The sequence below is a fragment of the Eretmochelys imbricata genome, chromosome 14, assembly GCF_965152235.1.
Source record: "Eretmochelys imbricata isolate rEreImb1 chromosome 14, rEreImb1.hap1, whole genome shotgun sequence".
Taxonomy (NCBI): Eukaryota; Metazoa; Chordata; order Testudines; family Cheloniidae; genus Eretmochelys; species Eretmochelys imbricata.
Window position 1 is genome coordinate 26,690,679 of NC_135585.1, and position 22,745 is coordinate 26,713,423.

At 42.6% G+C, this 22,745-nt stretch overlaps 1 protein-coding gene across 1 annotated transcript in view; it reads right to left on the minus strand.

Annotated features, from left to right (window-relative positions):
- The window catches only part of GLP2R (glucagon like peptide 2 receptor), a 124,280-nt gene that overhangs the window by 47,973 nt on the left and 53,562 nt on the right, over window positions 1–22,745 (minus strand). Inside the window, exon 9 of the mRNA XM_077834032.1 lies at window positions 7,833–7,902. Within this exon, the coding sequence (XP_077690158.1) occupies window positions 7,833–7,902 (70 nt within the window). The remainder of the gene's footprint in view (window positions 1–7,832; window positions 7,903–22,745) is intronic.

Here is a 22,745-nt window from a genome sequence, read left to right on the forward strand (position 1 = left end):
CTGGAAAGGACGTTATGATTTTGTTTTATGTGTAACCATTTGTTTTGTGAGGTATCATTCTTACATTCAATAACTTGAATCTGTTCTTTGATAAAAAACTTATTCTTGTTTTCACTATAATATAGCTAAGTTCTGTATGTGTTTAGTAGGGTGGTGATCCTGAGTTAAAACTAATATGCTCATGTGTACTTCTCCTTTGGGAGTAGTGAATCTGAGTGCTCTGTGAGTATTCCATGGAACAGGGGCTGGGCATTCCAGAGGGACACCTGGAGATTAGTATATGACAGTTGCTAATGTGTACAGAGTGAGCAAGGCCTGGGGAGGTGGGGGGGGGGGGCGCAGTGCTTATGTTGCTAGATGCTGGTAGAGTTAGGAAGCTCACCCACAGCAGGTGCAGACAAAGCTACCTCATAGAATATCAGGGTTGGAAGGGACCTCAGGAGGTCATCTAGTCCAACCCCCTGCTCAAAGCAGGACCCATCCCCAATTTTTGGCCCAGAACCCTAAATGGGCCCCTCAAGGATTGAACTCACAACCCTGGGTTTAGCAGGCCAATGCTCAAACCACTGAGCTATCCCTCCATCCCTCCCACCTCACACTAAGGGCAGGTGATGGTGAGGTGCCTCACAACCCTGGGTATATTAGGGAACCATCATGGTGGCACAGTCAGCAGGATTTACACCCAGTTAGCTGGTTAGCTAATGATCACACTCTAGGCACTTATATACCAATAATAAAGATATGGAAAGATTCTCAAGTGAGAAGGTTGGGAACAGGTAAAAAAGGATACAATTTGTTGTTTTCTGTTTATTTTGAGTAAGGAAATATAGCAGCAGGAAAGGCAAGATGAGCAGAGAGGCATATCCTAGGTACACCAAGAATAAATTAGAAGAGCTGGGTTCAGAGCACTACTTATTTGCTGCCAGAAAAAATGTGGAAGGGTTAAAAGCCCCACTTGTTGACTATGACAAGCAACAAGAAGGGCAGCTGAATTCCCCTAAAGACTGAGAAAAGTCCTAAAGACTAAGAAAACCAGCATGGCACCATTCTCAGTGAGACAGCTATTAAGTTAGAGCTGGCTAGGTTGGAGATAGCAAAGGTGCAGAAGGAACAAAAATTCCAGATGTGAGCATCCAAAGAGGAGTGGGAGGCAGAAAAGCAAAAGCAGGAGACAGAAGAAGCACCTCTAGAAGCAGCCAACCAAAGAGCACCAGAGCTAGAAGACAAAAAGCATGAATCCTAAGAAGCAGAAGGTCAAGAAAAAGAAAGATTCAGCATGCCCTGAGCATGCTGGACTTACAAAAACTGATCCTTCAACCCAGGGGTAATCCCCCACAGGGATCACACAGCTGGGAGAAGCTGTGTCTGAGTTACAGGGAGACAGAGTGCAATGAGGAGTATTTAACCTCTGTTGAAAGAATATGCATGGTACATAAAATCCCAGATGAGTAAAGAATGACTGCCCTATTGTGAGGAATCAAGGCCTGCAGCAAAGCCAGCCTCCGGGCAACCTAATGAGTGCAGCTGGTCTGTAGTAGGCTGCCAAACTGGTTATATCACATGATTGGTTGGAACAGTCAGCAGACTGTCTCTTCAGCCCAGCAGCAGTTCAGTGGCTGCTCAAAGCATTTGCCAATGGCTGAAAGAGCTCCTAAACCTTCTTGTTCCTAGTCCTGCTTCATCCTTGTTCTAGCATTGGACCCAGCCATGCTCCTGTCTTGGATCCAGCCCTCACTCCAGGTAGCCCAGTTCTGATCCTTGTCTCTGATTCCTGATTTGGACTTGAACTCTGACCCTTGGCCCTGGCCTCTGACTCTGATTCTAGCCCTGGGCTTTGATTCTAGCTCCTGACTCTGGCTGTGACCCTTGGCTTGGCATTTGGTCTCTGACACCAGTTCTGACCCTGGGATCTGATTCCTGGGTACCAACTGCTGTTCTAATGACTAGGCCTGGCACCTGCTCTGACCACTAGACATGACTGCCCACATCCCGGTCACTGACAGTTTGAACAGCCCAACTGTGACAGAATGTACCCTGTGTCCCCATCCTATACACTATTGTAATAATCTTTGTACAAAGTATGTTTTGTGAGGTATCATTTGAAAACTCATAATTTTCTGGTCATTATTGTCCTGATAAAGTGTGCGTGGCAACATTGTAAGTTAAGTTACAAGATTCCGCTGTATGATGTTTTTAACTTGTGTTCCAAACTGAAGTAGGCAAACAGGTCTGTTTGAGACAAAGGAATGTGTGCTCTGCTTAATCTGCACTTAAGCAGCAAACAGAGCCATCAAGCAGGAAGGGAAACAAAAGAAGCTCCAACAGGAGAGGAAAAGTAGCAGGGAACATTGTTCCCAATAGACTTTGTCTTCTGAATCTCAGTTGGAAATGTTTTTCCAAGGAGGGGGACTGACACTATAAAAAGGAGGGGAAAACACCCCATGACATCACCCTTCTCTCCCTACCCATCACTTTTACAGCACCAGAAGGGAAAAAGAAAGCATTCATTGAACTGGAGAAGGGGGTCTTGACCTCAGAAGTTTGTAGTCAATGAGACTGATAAAAGCATATGATGAGAAACTTTGCTTCAATCTGATATATTTTGTTAGAAAGGCACCAGTAGCATTTTAACTTTATTTTCTCATAATCTTTTCTGACTTTTTTTCCTCATTACTTGTACCCACTTAAAATCTTATTTCTTTATAGTTAATAAAAACTCATTTTATTGTTTTATCTAATCCAATGTGTTTAAATTGAAGTGTCTGGGAAATTCCATTTGGGGTGGCAAGGTATTATTTCTATTAAAGCAAGGACAGGCTATATATAAAATTGCATTGTCCAGGGGAGGGCTGGGCAGTACAGGACATATATTTCTCGGGGGAAATCAAAGACTGGGAGTGTTTTGGGGTCACTTTTTAATATAATCCAGGCTGGTAAGATCCAGGGTGTGGCTGGCTTGCAGCAGCACACACAGAGATAGGTGGGTGTGACTTTTATCCTGGAAGCTGTTTGTGAGCAGTCCTGACTGGAAACTACAGAGGAAAGCATTCTAAAGGGCACCTCACATTAGAGGCCAAGGGTGACACAGTGACTCATTAGTCTGGATTGTTCCCTGATATGTAACATTAACATAAGATAGTAGGAACCCTAGAGACCTTAGAGGCCCAAGTTGCCAACCTGCAGGCACCGAAGGTAGTCCTACAAGATCAAGTCGTACTGCCTTCAGGTCCAACCCCCACTTCCACCGAGTTCCACTTCCACTGAGTTGCATGACAAGCTTAATAGTAATTGTGACAAATTTTTTGGTTCCTAAATTAGTATTGGTTCCTGTTTTTGCTGTTCCAACATAATCATTCCTACTGAAGTCAATAGGGTATCAACCTGCTTAATGGGGAGGCCCTGGCTTGTGGGGGGTCTCTGCTCCTTAAAAAATCAAGCCCACTTCTAGGACAATTTGAAAATGTTGTTCAAGCTATCACGGTGATTTTCGATGACCCAAGTCGCAAACATATAGTTGAAGCTGCACTTTGTGTGATACCGCAGAGATGCTGGCCAGTTGCTAAATACGCAGAGGAGTTCTGATGCTTGATAGTGGACATTGAATGGAACAAGACAATCCAGTGTTATAAATTTTCAGCTTGATCTAAATTAGGATATTAAAGACAGACTGGCATGGGTGGAATCCCCACACTGCCTGGATGCTTTAGTCAAACTATGGGTCAAGACTGACAATTGCTTTACCAAACACCAAGAAAAAGATGGTCCTCCCAGCTCCTGCCACCCCTGGTCCTTCCACCACCAGTCCCTTCTCTATCACCCAAACCCATGCAAGTCAATCAGGTATGGCCACACCTCTCTGACAAGGAGAAGACTCAAAGCCAGAATCAGGCCTCTGCCTATCCTATGGGGAATTACATTTCCTATTACATTTTGCATCAACTTGCCCTGCCACAGTCTGATAGGCACCTGGGTCAGGAAATGCCAAGCCACAGCCCCAGCAGGGGGATCTGGGTTGGGCTGGCACTCTCCCCAGCAGTCCACAACAACACTTGTCCACTAGTATCCTGGTGATGGCCAATCAGTACCCAACACCTCACCAACTCCCTCTTCAACTCCCAAACCCAGTGATGCCTAAAACCAACCTAGAGGTTCTGGTGAACACGGGTGCCTCAGGCAATTTCATGGATCTGCAGTTTGCCCAAACACAAAATATCCCCACCCACCACAATGACTCATGAGTTAGGAGAGTCCATAGATGGTCACTCCTTTTATTGGGACCAGTCACCCCCAGATGGCTCCCTTAGAGGTAAATACCATTCAAGGCCACAGAAAAGTCTTCCACTTCGGACTAATTTGTGCACAAATTAGTTGTCCTCAACATCTCCTGGCTCATCACCCACAACCCATGTAATCACTGCTTTCTGAAAGCTGACCCAGGACCAGCAACCCTTTGAGACTTACTAAAGAATTCAGAGATGAGAAGAAAAGATCCAAAGGCAACCCCCAGACGTCTCCAATGACTCCAAGATTCCTGTTAACATTATGGCTGAGGGTTTAGGGTGGATCAGGAAGCGGTAGCAAGGATGGACCAGGCTAGTGACAAGGCTGGAGTCAGGCTAGGACAAGACAAGGGCATGGCTCAGGCAAGGCTGAGGAGCAGGCTGGAAGTCACTGGAGACTGGTGCACTGTGAGGCAGTAGGCAGATTCCTAGCCAAGTAACACTGTTACTTAGACTAATCTGTAGCTCTGCTGGGGCTGTGGAAATACTCGAGCCTGGGGTCATCTGACACAGCTCCGCTCAGTGATAGGCTGCTGCCGCATACCTAGGGACTGACTCACCACAGGTCCAGCTGAGTGCTGACTCATTGCAGCAGTTGAGCGAGTAGCCCTAGTTTGATTGGGGGTATGCCTCACATCCACAATCAACACGTGCACACTGTCTTGGAAATACTCCACCAAAACCACCTGCATGCAAAGCTCAACGAGTTCAACAAGGACACTGGTATTCCTGGGGTATATTGTCTCACATGAGGGCCTCAACATGGACGCTTGTAAGTGGTGGTAATATCCTACTGGGCTGCACCCAAAGATGTATGTGGGATGCAATGATTACTGGGCTTTGCCAGTTTCTACAGGTAATTTATTAAACAATTCTCTAGTCTGGTTGCACCCACAATGGCACTCCTGAAAAAGGGGTCTGGTTTGACTGGGTACTATTTTGACTGACAGAAGATGGCTTTCACCAACCAGAGTGGGGAGGTCTAAGGGGTACTTTTAAAGTGGGACTATTTAAGAATTTACCAGCTGATGTGTTGGTTGGAAATGACATAATATCGTTGCCTAAAGCTGTTAACATTGTGACCTGTAGTTAAAGAGAACATGTCCCTGAGTTCACAGAGGTAATCTCTGAGAAGGGAAAGACAGGTGATGGGGGAGGAGAAGCTTCTGCCCCCTTATTAGCAGAAAATAGCAATGTGTCTTAAGGGAAGTGGGAGGAGGAATCTTCCCTCAGCCTGTAACAGCTCTCCATGCAAGCCAGAGCTGAACAGTTTGCTGCAGAGAAAAATGAAGCCCCCCTCTCTAGAGACAATAAGGGAAGTTGTTCACAGTAAGGCCCCAGATACAGCTAACAGGGGAAGGCTCTTTATAGGAGAGGGTAGGCTGTGCCAGAAGGAAATCCTGGGGACCCTGCAAACAATTTTGATTGTGCCCTAAAACATAGTGTGGCGTTAATCATAGACTAATGAAATTGTGCTTTTGCAGATCATTTGGGAACAGAGGACATATGAAATGTTAAAGAATAAATTGTATTGGTCCAATATTAAAATCAGATAAAGGATTACTGCTGGACTTGTGACTCATGTCAGAAGCAGAAAAAAGCCTGTAGGGCACTGGAAGGCTCCCTTGCACCTATTGACAACAATCCAAGAAGAATTCTGGGGATGGCCACGGATATTATAGGACTGTTAACCTATCCAACCCAGAGGGTAAAGAAATATCTATTAGTCATAGTGGATTTTCCCACCAGATACCCAGAGGCAGCGCCCTGTGTAATTAGAGGCCAAAGCAATGGCTAAGTCACTGTTCTCTCCATTTAGCAGAGTAGGTTTCCCAAAAGAGATTTTGTCATATCACGGTTCAAATTTCATATCTCATCTATTTAGTGAGTTATGGGGTGGTTTTTAATTGCTTCCATATCATCCAGGGATAAACAGTTTAGTTGAGAGGTTCAATGGGACACTAAAATCTGTTAAAAATATATGTCAACAGAAAGGAGAGGGACTGAGATGTAATGTTACCCTTACTTGTTATTACCTATTTGCTTACTGGGCGGAGTCTCAAGATGCCACAGGGTTTGCCCCATTTGACCTCGTGTATGGTAGGAAAAATCAGAGGGCCACTAGATCCCATCAGAGACTCCTGGGAAGGTGGCACTGAGGCAGAGGGGGAACCACTGGCTGCAAATATTAGGGAAGATTTAAAGACTATGATGGGAATGCTCACAAAAATTAAGTAGCTCTGAAAGAATGGTGTGGCCACAGTGCTTGGGACTGATCATTTGATGTGGGGGGTTTGGGGCTGTCGTTACTCCTTGTAAAAATGTACAAAATGCAAAACTCATGGGAGGCTCCTTTCGAGGTCATGGAAAGGGTTAATGATGCTACCTACAATATACAAAGGGCCTACAGCAAGGTTATTCCACAGACTGTGCATGTAAACAGATTTTAACTAGAAATGTATCTAAGTGCTGTGTGTTAAGAGGAGTGGCTATCCTGAGTTAAAACTAATAAGCTGGTGTGTACTATTTCTTTGGGGATAGCAAAGCTGAGATTTCTGAGTCTTCAGTGGATTGGGGGTGGGCAGTCCAGAAGGAGACTTGGTTGACGTGTGCCTATCGCTAATCTATACAGAGAAAGCAAGGCCTGTGGAGGTCTGGAAGGTAATGCTTGTGTATGGTTGCCATCCCTGGAGGCTTTTAGGAACAAGTTAGACAAACACCTGTTAGGGATGGTCTAAATTTACTTGGTCCTTCCTCAGCACAGGGAGACGGAGTAGATGATCTCTCTAGGTGCCTTCCAGCCCTACATTTCTATGATTCTATGAGCCCAGGGCTAGGGGACAGGCCCACGGAGCAGCTGGAGTGTTGTGTTGCCTGTGAGCCTGCATTGCATATAAGGATTGGTTACAGCCCAAAGGGAAGGAGGTGACTTTTGTGACTAAGGTGCAGAGGCTGGAGAAGCTACGGAGATGGTACCTGATGGGGTAGAGCTCCATTTAGGTATCTGGGATTTATGTCCTACTCCCACTGACTGCTTTTTGATCACAATATGATACTGCACATGGTAATGAAGAGGTTGGAATTGATCTCTGCATTGTAGTGATTTCTGGGTGAATTGCAACCTTCCCAAAGGCTCTAAGTTTGGAATAACCCAGCAGACAGGGGTGTCTGCACCACAATGGGATGCTCTACTGAAACCAATTTGCCAGCACTGCCCTACCATCTTGCTTCTGCAAAGTTAGTGATGAATTCATAGAAAGAAAAACCCTCACACCAAATAAACAATGAAACAAAAACCATCTGATTTCACTGACTCTTCAAGTACACATGTCCTATTGGACATTAGTATTTGTAGTACTTGTCCCTTCCTCCATTTCTGTGTTTATTACTCTCACTCCAAGTTGTAGATTCTTTGGGTCTGTGTTTTTACACCAAGTGACCACTGCACTTTGTCTGTCATTATCATCTGAGCCAGAATATAATTTCTTGGAAAGATAAAAATAGACAATCACACCTATATAATATATAAACAAAAGATAAAATAATCCTTACTGCAATGGAAAATAACATTGGCCCTCGGATGATCCACCAGATTCCCATATGGTCATTTGTTCCCCAGCACCTAAGGATTAATTTAAAATATAATAATATTACATTCCTAGAAACAAGTTTGGTAATTTTAAATTTTTAAAAATAACATTGAAATGTTAAAGGGTATTTGACAAGATTTAATTTTATTTTATTTGCTATTCCTTAGAAACAATAGAATGAAATTGAGAGACGATAAGAACATAAGAATGGCCATACTGGATCAGACCAAAGGTCCATCTACCCCAGTATCCTGACTTCTGACAGTGGCCAATGCCAGGTGCCCCAGAAGGAAAGAACAGAACAGGTGATCCATCCCCTGTCGCTCATTCCCAGCTTCTCGCAAACAGAGGCTAGGGACACCATTCCCGCCCATCCGGGCTATTAGCCATTGATGGACCTATCCTCCATTAATATATCTAATTCTTTTTTGAACCCTGTTATAGTCTTGACCTTCACAACATCCTCTGGCAAAGAGTTCCACAGGTTGATTGTGCGTTGTGTGGAGAAAAATACTTCCTTTTTGTTTGTTTTAAACCTGCTGTCTATTAATTTCATTTGGAGACCCCTAGTTCTTGTGTTATGAGAAGGAGTAAATAAGTCTTCCTTATTTACTTTCTTCACACCAGTCATGATTTTATAGACCTCTATCATATCCTCCCTTAGTCGTCCTTTTTCCAAGCTGAAAAGTCCCAGTCTTATTAATCTCTCCTCATATGGCAGACGCTCCATGCCCTCAATCATTTTTATTGCCCTTTTCTGAACCTTTTCCAATTCCAATATATCTTTTTATATCCAAGATGGGGCAACCACATCTGCACGCAGTATTCAAGATGTGGGCATACCATGGATTTATAAAGAGGCAATATGATATTTTATGTCTTATTATCTATCCCTTTCTTAATGATTCCCAGTGTTCCGGTTGCTTTTTTGACTGCTGCTGCACATTGAGTGAATGTTTTCAGAGAACTAGCCACAATGACTCCAAGATCTTTCTTGAGTGGTAGCAGCTAATTTAGACCCCATCATTTTATATGTATAGTTGGGATTATGTTTTCCAATGTGCATTACTTTGCATTTATCAACACTGAATTTCATCTGCCATTTGGTTGCCCAGTTACCCAGTTTTGAGAGATCCTTCTGTAGCTCTTCGCAGTCTGCCTAGGACTTAACTATCTTGAGTAGTATCATCGGCATATTTTGCCACCTCACTGTTTACCCCTTTTTCCAGATCATTTATGAATATGTTAAATAGTACTGGGCCCAGTACAGACCCCTGGGGGACACCACTATTTACCTCTCTCCAATCTGAAAGCTGACTATTTATTCCTGCCCTTTGTTTCCTATCTTTTAACCAGTTACTGATTGATGGAGAGGACCTTTCCTTTTATCCCATGACAGCTTCCTTTACTTAAGAGCCTTTGGTGAGGAACCTTGTTGAAGGCTTTCTGAAAATCTAAATATACTATATCCACTGGATCCCCCTTGTCCACATGCTTGTTGACCCCCTCAAGGAATTGTAGTAGATGGTGATGCATGATTTCCCTTTACAAAAAACATGTTGACTATTCCCTAACAAATTATATTCATTTATGTGTCTGACAATTTTGTTCTTTACTATAATTTCAACCAGTTTGCCCAGTGCTGAAGGTAAGTTTACTGGCCTGTAATTGCCGGGGTCACCTCTGGAGCCTTTTTTAAAAATTGGTGTCACATTTGCTATCCTCCAGTCATTTGGTACAGAAGCTGATTTAAATGGTAGGTTACAGAGTACAGTTAGTAGTCCTGCAATTTCACATTTAAGTTCCTTCAGGACACTTGGGTGAATACCATCTGGTCCTGGTGACTTACTACCATTTAGTTTATTAATTTGTTCCAAAATCTCCTCTGACACCTCAATCTGGGACAGTTCCTGAGATTTGTCACCTAAAAAGAATCCCAAACCTGAGCCAATCTCTCTCACATCCTCAACCATGAAGACTGATGCAAAGTATTCATTTAGTTTCTCTGCAATGGCCTTATTTGTCCTTGAGTGCTCCTTTCGCATCTCGATCGTCCAGTGGCCCCATTGGTTGTTTAGCAGGCTTCCTGCTTCTGATGTACTTAAAAAAAATGGAGTACTTGTGGCACCTTAGAGACTAACAAATTTATTTTTAAAAAGTATTCCTTTTCTTTTTGCAAATATAGACTACCACGGCTGCTACTCTGAAACCTTAAAAAAAATGTTTGCTATTACTTTTTGAGTCTTTTGCTAACTGTTTTTCAAATTCTTTTTTGGCCTTCCTAATTATATTGTTACACTTCATTTGCCACAGTTTATACTATGTGATACAGCATGGCCAGAGGGCAGCAGGAGAGTGCTAGAAGGGAGCCTTATTCCATGTAGAGGGAAGAAAGTTTGCTATAAATTAATTAAAGCAACTGAAGCCAGTCACATGATAAACCCCCCCTGCTTCCATCAGACAAGTGGAGGAGTTGAAGCAGAGTGGATTGGTGTTGGAGCAGAGAGCAGTTTGGAGGGAAGCAGAAGAGAGTTTGGAGAAGTGCAGCGGTGGGCTAAGAAGACCAAGACCCAAGGTAAAGGGACACCTGGTTTGTGCAGAGGGAGGGCAGGAAGCCCCACAAGCTGAAGGGCAGGAAAGGGAAGTAGCCCAGGAGAAGGAACCGCTAGTTCTAGTGGTTTACTGCTATCCCTAGGGCCCCTGGGCTGAGATCTGGAGTAGAGGGTGGGCCTGGGTCCCTCCCTCTCCACTCTCCTCCTCTAGGACACTAGTGGGGCAGTTAATACCCCAGTTCAGGGGCAAGAAATGGTGCCCTGAACCCCCACCCAAGAAGAGAAAGCTTGAGACGCATCACAGTAGTGCCGGCCATTTGCCACAACTCCTTACCAGTAATTGCAGTTCTGGGGGGGCGGGTATTGCCTCTGTATATTCACACTTTTGTGATTAAAATACCATATGCTGCAAACAGGAAGCACCTAGCCAAAACATACTCTTTGGGAGCCACACAAGCACCTCTCAAACCACTGAATGTTAGGTGGCTGAGCTTATACAAAGACTGTCAGTCATATCCCTAACATTTAGAAATGTCATCTTCTGCAAACAGAGAGGGCTTTATGGATTGCAAAAGGCTGTCCTGTTACTCCACACAGTGAGAAAAGTCAGAGACAACTGAAGTCCCAAGGCTGAAGCTGTTCCCTCTGGTGGGGTACAGGCCCAGTTCTTCTGGCACTGATTCCTATGGCAAATAATTCCACTGTCAGGTAGCCTCCCTTCCTATACACATAATTCATTACTCAGCTTCAGGCACCACACTGGACACACCCAGTTGAACTGGTCTACTGAGATGTCCAGTCATTAAGGTAGGGAAAATCATGGATTTCTGATATATCATATAAGTTTCTGGTAAAGCAAGAATTTGTAAACACCTTTGCAGCAGTGGAGAAAGTGAAGGGTAAAACTTTGTAGTGGAAATGCCTGTTCTCTACACAAAAAATGCAGACATTTGTGACTGGATGGCCTGATTGCTATGTGGAAGTTGGCATTTTTCAGACTGAGAGCCCCAAACCAGTCTTGCATTGCTAGGCTCGGGGTGATGGCCATCAGAATTAGTATATTGATATCTGGATATGAAACTTGGATATCCTGATGTATTTGCTCAAATTCCTCAGGCCCTTGTTGGATTGAATTTTTATCAGCCTTCAGTGTGAGGAAAGATCTGGAATAAAAGCCTTTTCCTCCCTACTGGAACTTCCTTGATGGCCCTCTTTCTCAGAAGAGAGCCCACTTCCTCCGTGAGCAGTGTCACAGGAGAGGGGATCCCTGAAGGATTATGGGGAGGAGGTTTGTAGGCAACACAGACTAGACCTAAATAGTGCAACCATTCTCAATAACATCAGCTTCCTTCCCCAGTCAGTGGTTATTCCACAACATGTCACCAGGAAACAGGCCAATCAAATGGTCTCCAAAGCACAGGGAATTAGAAGGGGAAGAGAGGGAAGGAAAATGAATGACTGGTACTGTCAGGTCACTCATCAAACCTGAGGTCTACCACTGATGACAATGGCTGACTTCCTGAGAAACTACATCTCTGATGACCACCCTTGTTGTTTTATTCCTTCTTACACTCTAGATGAGACTGAGATTGGGGCTTCTAGTAATAACAATAATCCAGGGCAGCTAAGGAATAAGGGATACTGGCACTGGTACCTGAAGGATGGAGGAAAGTTGGATCTCTCCTTTTGGGCACAGGAACGTGGCAAGAGTCATAAGGACTGAATGGATCTTTTCCCCTCAGTCTTTTCAGGACTTTTTGGTTTTGGCAGTGAATATCATATCCCCAGGGTTAAAACAGAGACCTGCTCTTTTCCCCATTTCCATTTTGTCTTTTTTAAAGCAGTTTTTAGAACGGGTGAGTTATTTTAGTGTATTTATAAATGTGTGGTTTAAGAAAATTGAATTCTCTTAGCAGTACTTTTAAAGTGTGAGCATCGTTAGGGGCTGGCATTTCTACCAGTGCCCTTACCTTCCTCTGATCTACCTCTCTCTCTTCTTGTCCAGTGACTATGCCCAGGCATGTAACCTGAGGTAGCACCAACTGAGCCTTGTCTAAAGCTACTTTGAACCCCGTATCCTGAATGAATGCAAAAACTTTTTTCATTAGTGTTTGAGTTTGTGCCTTAGTTTCCCCAAATATAAAAATGTTATTTATATATGAAAACACAAAAGGCCTTTTTTGTGAACTCAACTTGTCTAGCATATCCACATGCCATGTTAGTGGTATTATTTAAAAACAAAACAAAAACCAATTTATTTTAAACCACATATTTACACAATATATTTACACAGCTGCACATAGATAACATTTGTATACATTTGGAGGCAGTTAAGTTCCAACAGAAACCCCTTATGTTTTTTTAGCAAATTTGACTAAATTGTTTATAGTCAAATGATTTAAATTAGATTTTTATTTGCCTGGTTTATTTATAGACATTCCTTTGGAAAAGGGCCCCCCCCCTTTTTTTTTTCAGAATGGCTGCAAAGAAACCAAGAATTTTCTTTTTATAACTTTTTTTAACTTTAACTGCTTAATTCCCCTCAGCCTCTGCAGAGTTCACTTTTTCCTTTTTTTAAAAAAATTACTTGCTTATTTTTCAAAATGACACCGTCGTTAACTTAGATTTTACCATTTTAAGTATTGTTTCAGGGATTTGAATTTCCATGCCTGTACTTACTGCTTTCCTTACTCCTGCCACTATGCCCCTCAGGGTTCTCAACCTGTTTTCCAGTTCTTTTATTTGTTGCTTGCCTGCTTGTCTGGTCCTGGTCCTGCTTTCCTTGCTGAACTGCCCCTTTTCATGGACACAGGCTTTGTTCCACTATCAATTTAGCAAGGAGGGTGGGCTCCTTAACTAGCTCCCACTCCTCCTGTTCCCTTTCCTTAAACATTCCTTTTAAAATTGTGAAATTACCACAATATCACTCACAAAAAATACTACATTGCCCAAACTCCTATATCCTTCAGAGTGTTGTTTAACAGAGCAAGATCTGTTTAAAAGGAGTAATCTCTTGAACAAAGTATAATCTTTGGATTGCTTCCTTTTAAACATTTCTTACACAGGTGCTACCACTATTTGCCCACACTCCTATATTTTTCAGAGTTGGGCCTCACATAGAAAATACCGCCTGAACATATTTCTGATTTTTTTTATTTTTTTTTACCTTTATAACTTTTTCGTGACCCCACTCATGCAGGGACTTACAAAACACAAAAGTCTATACCCACTAAAAAGAACTTTGTCTAACAGAGCAGGAGGGGGAAATGCTAAGCCCCCTACCTTTTGGGCTAAATCCTGCTGTGACCGAGGGTTTTTTTACCTATGCAATTTTTCCCCGACAGACTGGTAGGAGCGAGGACTCTAACCCTCCCCCTTGTGCTCTGGCACTTCTACGACCAGGGGTGTGCACACCTGAATGATCGATTGCTTTATACATATGGTATACCTTTTAGCAATATTTAGCAATATTTTCAACTGTTACAGGGCATGTTTCCCCATTTCTCAATTCTCCACCAGAAATGTTATGCTTATAAGAAGCACACAGCATCTTTTTCAGGGGGAAAGGCAATATGCCGTGTTTATTGAAGATACAACAATTAGCATATGCATTTAATTGCACACACACACACACACACGCTGTCCTGCCAGTTGATGTTATAGTTACCAGTCCAGAGTCCGGATCAATCTAGTGGCCAGCTAGGTTGATCATGGGTAGGAGGAGCCGGGTTCTATCAATCACGACACGATGCTCCGGGGAAGTGTTGGCAGGACGAACCCAAAGTTTCATGGCAAGGCACCCTGTTTATATAGTGATTTTCCTTCATGGGGACCAATGAGTTTTGCACCGTCCAATATGCTGTAATCAATTGTTTGACGAGTGCTTGTTTTCTTAAATTGTTCTTTTCATTTTTTAATTTTGTTCTTTTATTAAGTTCTGCGGGGTATTATCCCATGCTGTTTTTTATTACAGCTATTTTGTCCCCATTTGATAGGTGCCTGTCTTATCTTTAGAGTAGTTAATCTGCCCTCCCCTGACATTTCAATAGGGGCGTGTTGCAGCCTCCTGGCACCCTTGTATCTATCTCCGATTCCTCCCTTGTACATCTGGTTCAGCGATGGCCTTCACACTTATTTTTTAACACACATGTTCCTCATTCACACAGCAAACAAGAATTATTTACACAAACATTTTGAATAGGAACATTAAATTGCAATGCAAAAGAAAACAATCATGGCATTCTTTTACTTATTTTAAAATGCTAAACCTACAACAAATTGGTGACCCTCAAAGGTCTGTTATTGCCTTGAAATCAGTCCAGATACAGATTCTGGCTGATGTATCTCTACCCATTGGCCAATTCGGCTATTCCTTTTTGTTATTCAAAAAGGGAGGCTGGCAGGATATGATGAAATCATACACCAATACATTTAATGCATGCTATGTCATTATTTCTTTATTCTAAATGATATAAAATACAAATATAAAATCATTCTACTACAACTGGGCTACAAAAATAAGGCACGAAAGCACCCAAGTGATCTCTCCCAATCCCATTCTATCTCTTTTTCACCTAAGAAGACAAAGGAACCAGCCCATTGACTCTGGGTGTGATCCTGATCTGAGAATATGGTCACCAACGTTGCTGGGAATATGTGGTAAGGAATTTATGTTGAACCTAATCTAGCTTGTTAAGTTTAGCTACTAGAAAAGTGTTTTATTTCTGACTTCAATACCTTATACTTGCATGCACTTAAAATCTCTCTCTAGTTAAATAAACTTGTCTTATGTTTAATAACATAATAAATAATTATAAAGTAATCCAGTGCTGTGTTTAAACTGGACTGTTTTAACTCCATTTAAAGTAACAAATTGTTGAATATTGACCCCTTACAGGTCAATATCTGAACTGCCCAGGAGAGGGCTGGACAGTGCAGACCACCTGAAAATTTGGTATTGGGAGTACATTGGAGCCACCTTGCAAATAGTAGCCAAGACTGGTGCAAACCAAAGTGTGACTGGAGTATTTCTGACAGGCTGCTGGGTGAGAGCTTCTGGGTCAGAGCTGTAGCTATATTTAGAAACTTCGGGTGTCACCTGTAGGCTGTTTGTAAGTGGCCCAGGTTGGGAGCTACAACAGCAAAGCTCTGTTGGGCACCAGGTTATGGGGCAGGTGACGACACAACCTCTCATTGGTCTGGATTGCACCCTGAAATGTGACAACCTCAAATCCTATCCCAGAGGACTGGCCTTAAGCATGGGTGAACTGGGTGAAAGCCCAGGGTGCCAATATAAATGGGCTCTGCTGGTGTCTGCAGCCCCACGGCTCCTGTCTGCTGTGCAAGGAGGAATGGGGGGAGGAGGGGCGCTGATGTCAAGGTGTCTCCTGCCCCCCGCCCATGGACTCAATCTCTGAACAGTGGGGTGGGGGGACAGGGCTCACCAAGAGTGGGATGGAACTGCTGGCGGTGGCTGCTGCTCTGTCTGAAGGAGCTCCTTCAGACTGGTGAGTGCCGCCCTCTTAAAGGGGCACCGCATGGTCTCTCTCACACTCCCACAGCTCACACACTCTGTCTCTTTTACACTCACCTCCAACACATGCTTATGTTGTTGTTGTTACTTGTAGGTACTTCCTGCAATGCATATATATTCTCTGTAACTTTATTTTTTCAAAGTGCCTGTTTTAGTTTTTTGACTGCTCTATGTATTTCATTATTTTATTTCTCTCTGATGCTTACATTTAATTCTTTGAGTAGCGAGTTCTAAAATGCCTGGAGTAATTATCATTATTACTTTTATTATCATACGGTGCTTTCTGATTCATTATATTCATAAATCATCCCTGGCTGGGGTTGGTCCCACTTTGAGCAGGGGGTTGGACTAGATGACCTCCTGAGGTCTCTTCCAAACCTGATCTTTTACGATCAAATAACAGTACTCTTCTAGAATGTAACTTTAGCTTGTACTAACTTTAGCAGTGCCAGTTTAAAAAAACATTAGCTAAACACATAACTGTAGACACCGGGCAGATGAAGGTTGCTTATTTTCAAATTGCATTTTTAGTTATATCTGTAAAATAACTTAAAATTTGCATGAAAATAAATACGTTTCCAACTATGATACTAATAGCAATGATGGAGTCAAATGTTAGTGAGTCATGTACATGATTGTGATTGGTAAACATAAATGCCAAAATAATTAAAAAAAATCCCTGTCTTAATAAAAGAGAAAAAACCTTAATCACATATGTTAAAATTATGTTTTTAGTTAAAAACAAATGACTTAAATAGAGTAGATAATGGCAGTAACACAGTGTGTCTGTTAGAGAAAGTAAGCAGATTTTAAGTAGATTTTATTTATTTATATTTATCTCTACTAAAGATAGGATACAAAGTATCAAACGTGTGTTTCTAATATCTGTGTTAAAAGCTTCAGAGCTGATACCTCAAGGCTTGGGTTTGGGAATATCATAGAATATTTGGGTTGGAAGAGACCTTAGGAGGATATCAGGTCCAATCCCCTGCTCAAAGCAGGACCAACACCAACTAAATCATCCCAGACAAGGCTTTGTCAAGCTGGGCCTTAAAAACCTCTAAGGATGGAGATTCCACCACCTCCCTAGGTAACCCATTCCAGTGCTTCACCACCCTCCTAGTGAAATAGTCTTTCCTAATAACCAACCTAGACCTCCTGCACTGCAACTTGAGACCATTGCTTCTTGTTCCATCATCTGCCACCACTGAGAACAGCCTAGCTCCATCCTCTTTGGAACCCCCCTTCAGGTAGTTGAGGGCTGCTATCAAATCCCGCCTCACTCTTGTCTTCTGCAAACTAAGTACACCCAGTTCCCTCAGCCTCTCCTCGTAAGACATGTGCCCCAGCCCCCTAATCATTTTTGTTGCTTGCCACTGTACTCCACATCCCTTCTGTAGTGGGGGGGACCAAAACTGGACACAGTACTCCAGGCGTGGCTTCACCAATGCCGAATAGAGGGGAATAATCAGTTCCCTCGATCTGCTGGCAAAGCTCCTACTAATACAGCCCAATATGCCACTGGCCTTCTTGGCAACAAGGGCGCACTGCTGGCTCATATCCAGCTTCTCATCCACTGTAATCCACAGGTCCTTTTCTGCAGAACTGCAGTTTAGCCAGTCAGTCCCCAGTCTGTAGCAGTGCATGGGATTCTTCCTTCCTAAGTGCAAAACTCTGCACTTGTCCTTGCCAAATCTCATCAGATTTCTTTTGGCCCAATCCTCCAATTTGTCTAGGTCACTCTGGACCCTATCCCTACCCTCCATCGTTATCTACCTCTCCTCCCAGCTTAGTGTCATCTGTGAACTTGCTGAGGGTGCAATTAATCCCATCATACAGATCATTAATAAAGATGTTGAATAAAACCGGCCCGAGAACCGACCCCTTGCTGTGTATCTTGCTGTATTATTTCCTGATTGTTCTAAATTTACATATAAACTTTAAACGTGGCTTTAACTGGAGTTCGTATATATTTTTTCTTTATTTTTATAACAATTAGAGTGCTCCTGTCAACTAATCCCTAAGTTGTTGGCAAAAAAACCTAGACTTTTCAGGTGCCTAAGTAGTCCCTGGAATCATGGTTAAAGTTTTCTCCCATCCCCCAAAATCTGAAATGGTACCCCAGTGAGCCAGGAGTGGCCAGAGGGCTGCAGGAGGGCCCTGGGCTCTGGCAAGATGCAGCTCCCATGTGACAGTGCAAAGCCACAGGCCAGGCACCACAAGCCACAACAGCAGTGCAGAAGTAAGGGGACAATACACCATGCCACCCTTCTGCACTGCTGGGGGCGGTGGTGTTGCCTTCAGAGCTAGGCGCCTGGCTGGCTGCCTTGCCAGTGCTTAATTTGTGCCGAGGCTGAGCTCTTCAATCTCTTTCAATATGAAGTAAACACTGGGGGAGGCAGCAGGCCCAGAGGTGATGGGGGTGGGAGGGGGAAGCACAGGGAACCCATTGGGGCCAGGAGTGATGGGGGGGGGCGCCAAAATACATGTTCACCCAGGGTGCCATTTTTGCTAAGGTCAGCCCTGCCATCTGAGATGGCTTTGAAGATAAAGTGGGCAGCTCCCAGATCTGATACTCTCCACATAGAGAAAAAGAGTACTTGTGGCACCTTAGAGACTAACCAATTTATTTGAGCATGAGCTTTCGTGAGCTACAGCTCACTTCATCGGATGCATACCGTGGAAACTGCTGTAGCTCACGAAAGCTCATGCTCAAATAAATTGGTTAGTCTCTAAGGTGCCACAAGTACTCCTTTTCTTTTTGCGAATACAGACTAACACGGCTGTTACTCTGAAACCTTTCCACATAGAGTATCTCCCCTCTACTGCAAGAAGGGTTCCCTCTTAGGATCCCTCTGAGGGAAGAAAATCCTACTATTCAGCCCAGGCAGGCCAATGCTGACCAAAGTACAGGCAACTCCCATGGCCACTGAGTAGTACCCAGGACACAAACTCTGGGAGCGCTGGTTCTGGCACTGACCCCATGATTCCCTCTTTTTGTTTTTGGTAGGCTCAGGATCTGAGGCCTGTGATTGGCCCATTTTCTTTCCCCTGCCTTTGAGGAACAAGGAGAGTGGGGCTGAAATATCCACGCAGCGAGTCTGCCGCACTGTGTTAGAACAGCCAGTACCAATATCTGAGGGTAGAGAATCTCTCTGGAATACTGGCATTACGGGGGGTCCTGCGTCTCCAGTGCCTCTGGTAGTGAAGGCAATGTTGACACTGCAGAGGTGGTACTGAAAGTTCCTGGTTGTCCTGAAACCCCAGATGACCCCAACAATGGCCCCCACATTGGTTGCACTCTTGTGTCGTCAGATCCAAGTGCTGACTTTCACTGTTCCAAACCTGAAACTCTCCTAGGATCACTTGCAGCTATGCTGATTCTTCCAACTGGAACTACAGGCTTCATGCAGAAGAGAGCTTAGCAGCCACAGCTGGTCTCTTGAGTTCCCACATGGAATTGCGGCCACTGTCACCCAGTTCTGAGGCTCACACATTGAGGCCTTTCCTTCAGTAAGAAGGCCTGTAGCCCTACTTGCTGGTGCTCATGGATCTGTGAGCTGAAAGCTCAAAAAACTGGGCAAAGATCTGGGAATTGATCCTTCTCTGGACACATCATGCATCTGGTATGGGCATCATTTGACCTTCTGAGGTGCCCTCCAACCCTGATATTCTATGATCATATCCTGGAAAATAGAGGGCACAAAGTACACCTCTGGAACCCTGACTTCTTAAAGTCAAGATTGGCCATATCCCATCATGCTGGACCAGCTTGACTCCAGCATGCAGAGCAATATGCCAAATCCTACCTCAACTCTAAAGGTGCAGAAAAACTAAAAACTACTAAAAACAATTGGGGATGTCAAGCGATTAAAACATTAATTAACAATGATTAAAATAATTAATCGCGATTAATCATGTGATTAATTGCACTGTTAAACAATAATAGAATACCATTTATTTAAATATTTTTGATGTTTTCTACATTTTCAAATACACTGATTTCAATTACAACACAGAATACAAAATGTACAGTGCTCACTGTGTATATATATTTTTATTACAAATATTTGTACTGTAAAAAAACAAAATAAATTGTATTTTTCAATTCCTCCATTACAAGTACTGTAGTGCAATCTCTTTATCATGAAAGTTGAACTTACAAATGTAGAATTATGTTTTTTAAAAAAACTGCATTCAAAAATAAAACAATGTAAAACTTTTGAGCATACAAGTCCACTCAGTCCTACTTCTTGTTCAGCCAATCGCTCAGACAAACAAGTTAGTTTACATTTGCAGGAAATAATGCTGCCCACTTCTTGTTTATAATGTCGCCTGAAAGTGCGAACAGGTGTTCGCATGGCATGGTCGTAGCCAGCGTTGCAAGATATTTACATGCCAGATGTGATAAAGATTTCATATGTCACTTCATGCTTCAACCACCATTCCAGAGGACATGTGTCCATGCTGATGATGGGTTCTGCTTGATAACAATCCAAAACAGTGCGGACCAATGCATGTTCATTTTCATCATCTGAGTCAGATGCCACCAGAAGAAGACTTCTGGAAGCATGCTCCACACCTTGTCGCTGTCAGATTTTGGAAGGCACGTCTGATTCAGAAACCTTGGGTCAAGTGCTGTAGCAATCTTTAGAAATCTCACACTGGTACCTTCTTTGCATTTTGTCAAATCCACAGTGAAAGTGTTCTTAAATGAACAACATGTGCTGGGTTATCATCCAAGACTGCTATAATATGAAATATATGGCAGAATGCCAGTAAAACAGAGCAGGATGCATACAATTTTCCCCCAAGAGTTCAGTCACAAATTTAACACATTTTTTTTTTAAATGAATACCATCATGGTGGCCGAAGCATGAAGGGACATGCAAATGTTTAGCATATCTGGCACGTAAATACCTTGCAATGCTGGCTACAAAAGTGCCACAATAAAGAGATTGCACTACAGTACTTGTATGAGGTGAATTGAAAAATAGTATTTATCATTTTTTACAGTGCAAATATTTGTAATCATAAATAATGTAAAGTAAGCAGTGTGCACTTTGTATTTTGTGTTGTAATTGAAGTCAATATATTTAAAAATGTAGAAAACATCCAAAAATATTTTTAAAATTTCAATTGGGATTAATTCTATTGTTTAACAGTGTAATTAAAACTGTGATTAATTGTGATTAATTTTTTTGAGTTAATCGCGTGAGTTAACTGTCATTAATCAGCCCTAAAAACAATTAAACTAGAAATATAAGTAACTATTTTAAAGACAAGCTAATGTCTGGCTGAAATCAGACCCTGGGCCCAGGTAGAAAGTTTCCTCCAACTGCCGCTAACCACTGACACAAAGGAACTACTGAGAGCCCCACCTCTTTTACAAAATCCCCGTGGACACTGAACATCTGCTACTGGAAGGCAGCACTTGAGCAGCCTTGAGCCCAAAGGACACAAATGTGCTAGATGCTTTCCAGGTTCATGTCTCTGTGGACACTTTATTCCAGGAATGAGAACATTCATAGTCCACCTCGAAGATGAACACCGGAAGGAGGGGAGTCTTGTAGGTGATAAAAATTTTACTTCAGCACCTGCAGATTTGCCCTTGTCAGTGTTAAACTGGAGGAATTCCTCCTCTTAGTCTCTGAAATTGTGCTTGGTGAATAGTGCAATAGGGGAAATAAACTCAGTAACTTTTTGACCTGTTCTGCACTCCACATCCAAGTATCACATTCAAAACTGGGAAATGGTTGACTAAAGTATGATCCTCAGAATAGGTACTTAGTCTTCCTGCTGGCTGGTGAAATAAAGGAGTTTGCCAGCAGAGGGAGGCAGGAAGGTAGGGTTTTCCCTTTTAATCCTTAATTGCAGGTACTCACAAGGTAGAACCCACAACGGGAGGAAAATAGCGTGTTGCCAACACCACTACTCACTCTTCCTCTGCCTGCACCTGTGAGGACTTCTTCCAGACAGGCACCCTGGCCCTGGAAGCTTTCATCCAGGCAAGTCTTGATTTGCTAGGAATGCTGCCTTCAAAACATCATTTTAAATAAATGTTTTTGTTTGAAAAATGTTGACAAGTTCTACATTTTTTTTAAAAAAGGAAACTGTCAGCCAAAAAGCTTTGTATATCTGGAGGTAAGGCAAATCCAGAAAGAAATAATAGGTCATATGCCAAAATAGACAAAAACTAAACAAAACTAGAAAATGACTTAAATATTGATAGAAAGAAGATGATTTTATAAGCAATTATACAGAAAAGCACACTGCCCAGAATGGAGACCACAATCTATGATAATTCTTTCAAAAAGTTTTTAAAAATACTCACTTTAAAGGAAAAATCCAAGAACTTATGTTTTACACTGTCATAACATTTAATATTATGTAAGAATTATTTCTGGGAATCTCAAAATAGCCTAATGGAGTTAGGTTACTAACTTGTAACTGATTTTAATGAGTTCCTAAGTTACTTAAAAATTTTGAAAATTTTACTCATACTCCACAAATTCATGAACAGAAGGATAACATGCTGAAACCCATCACCCAGCAGAGTTCAGGTACAAACCTTGCAACTCGTATATCTCAGTAATCTTATCCACAAACGTGACTTAAACTATAATCATGATGCTGATAACATACAAATAAATGTACCTTTCCAACTAGAACCAGTGTCCCTCCGACCAAACAAACCATCTCCTGGGGTGCCCACTTGCTATCTGAAACTCAACATGGCCAAAATGGAACTGCAGATCTTTGCCCTCAAACCCACTCCTTTCCCTACTTT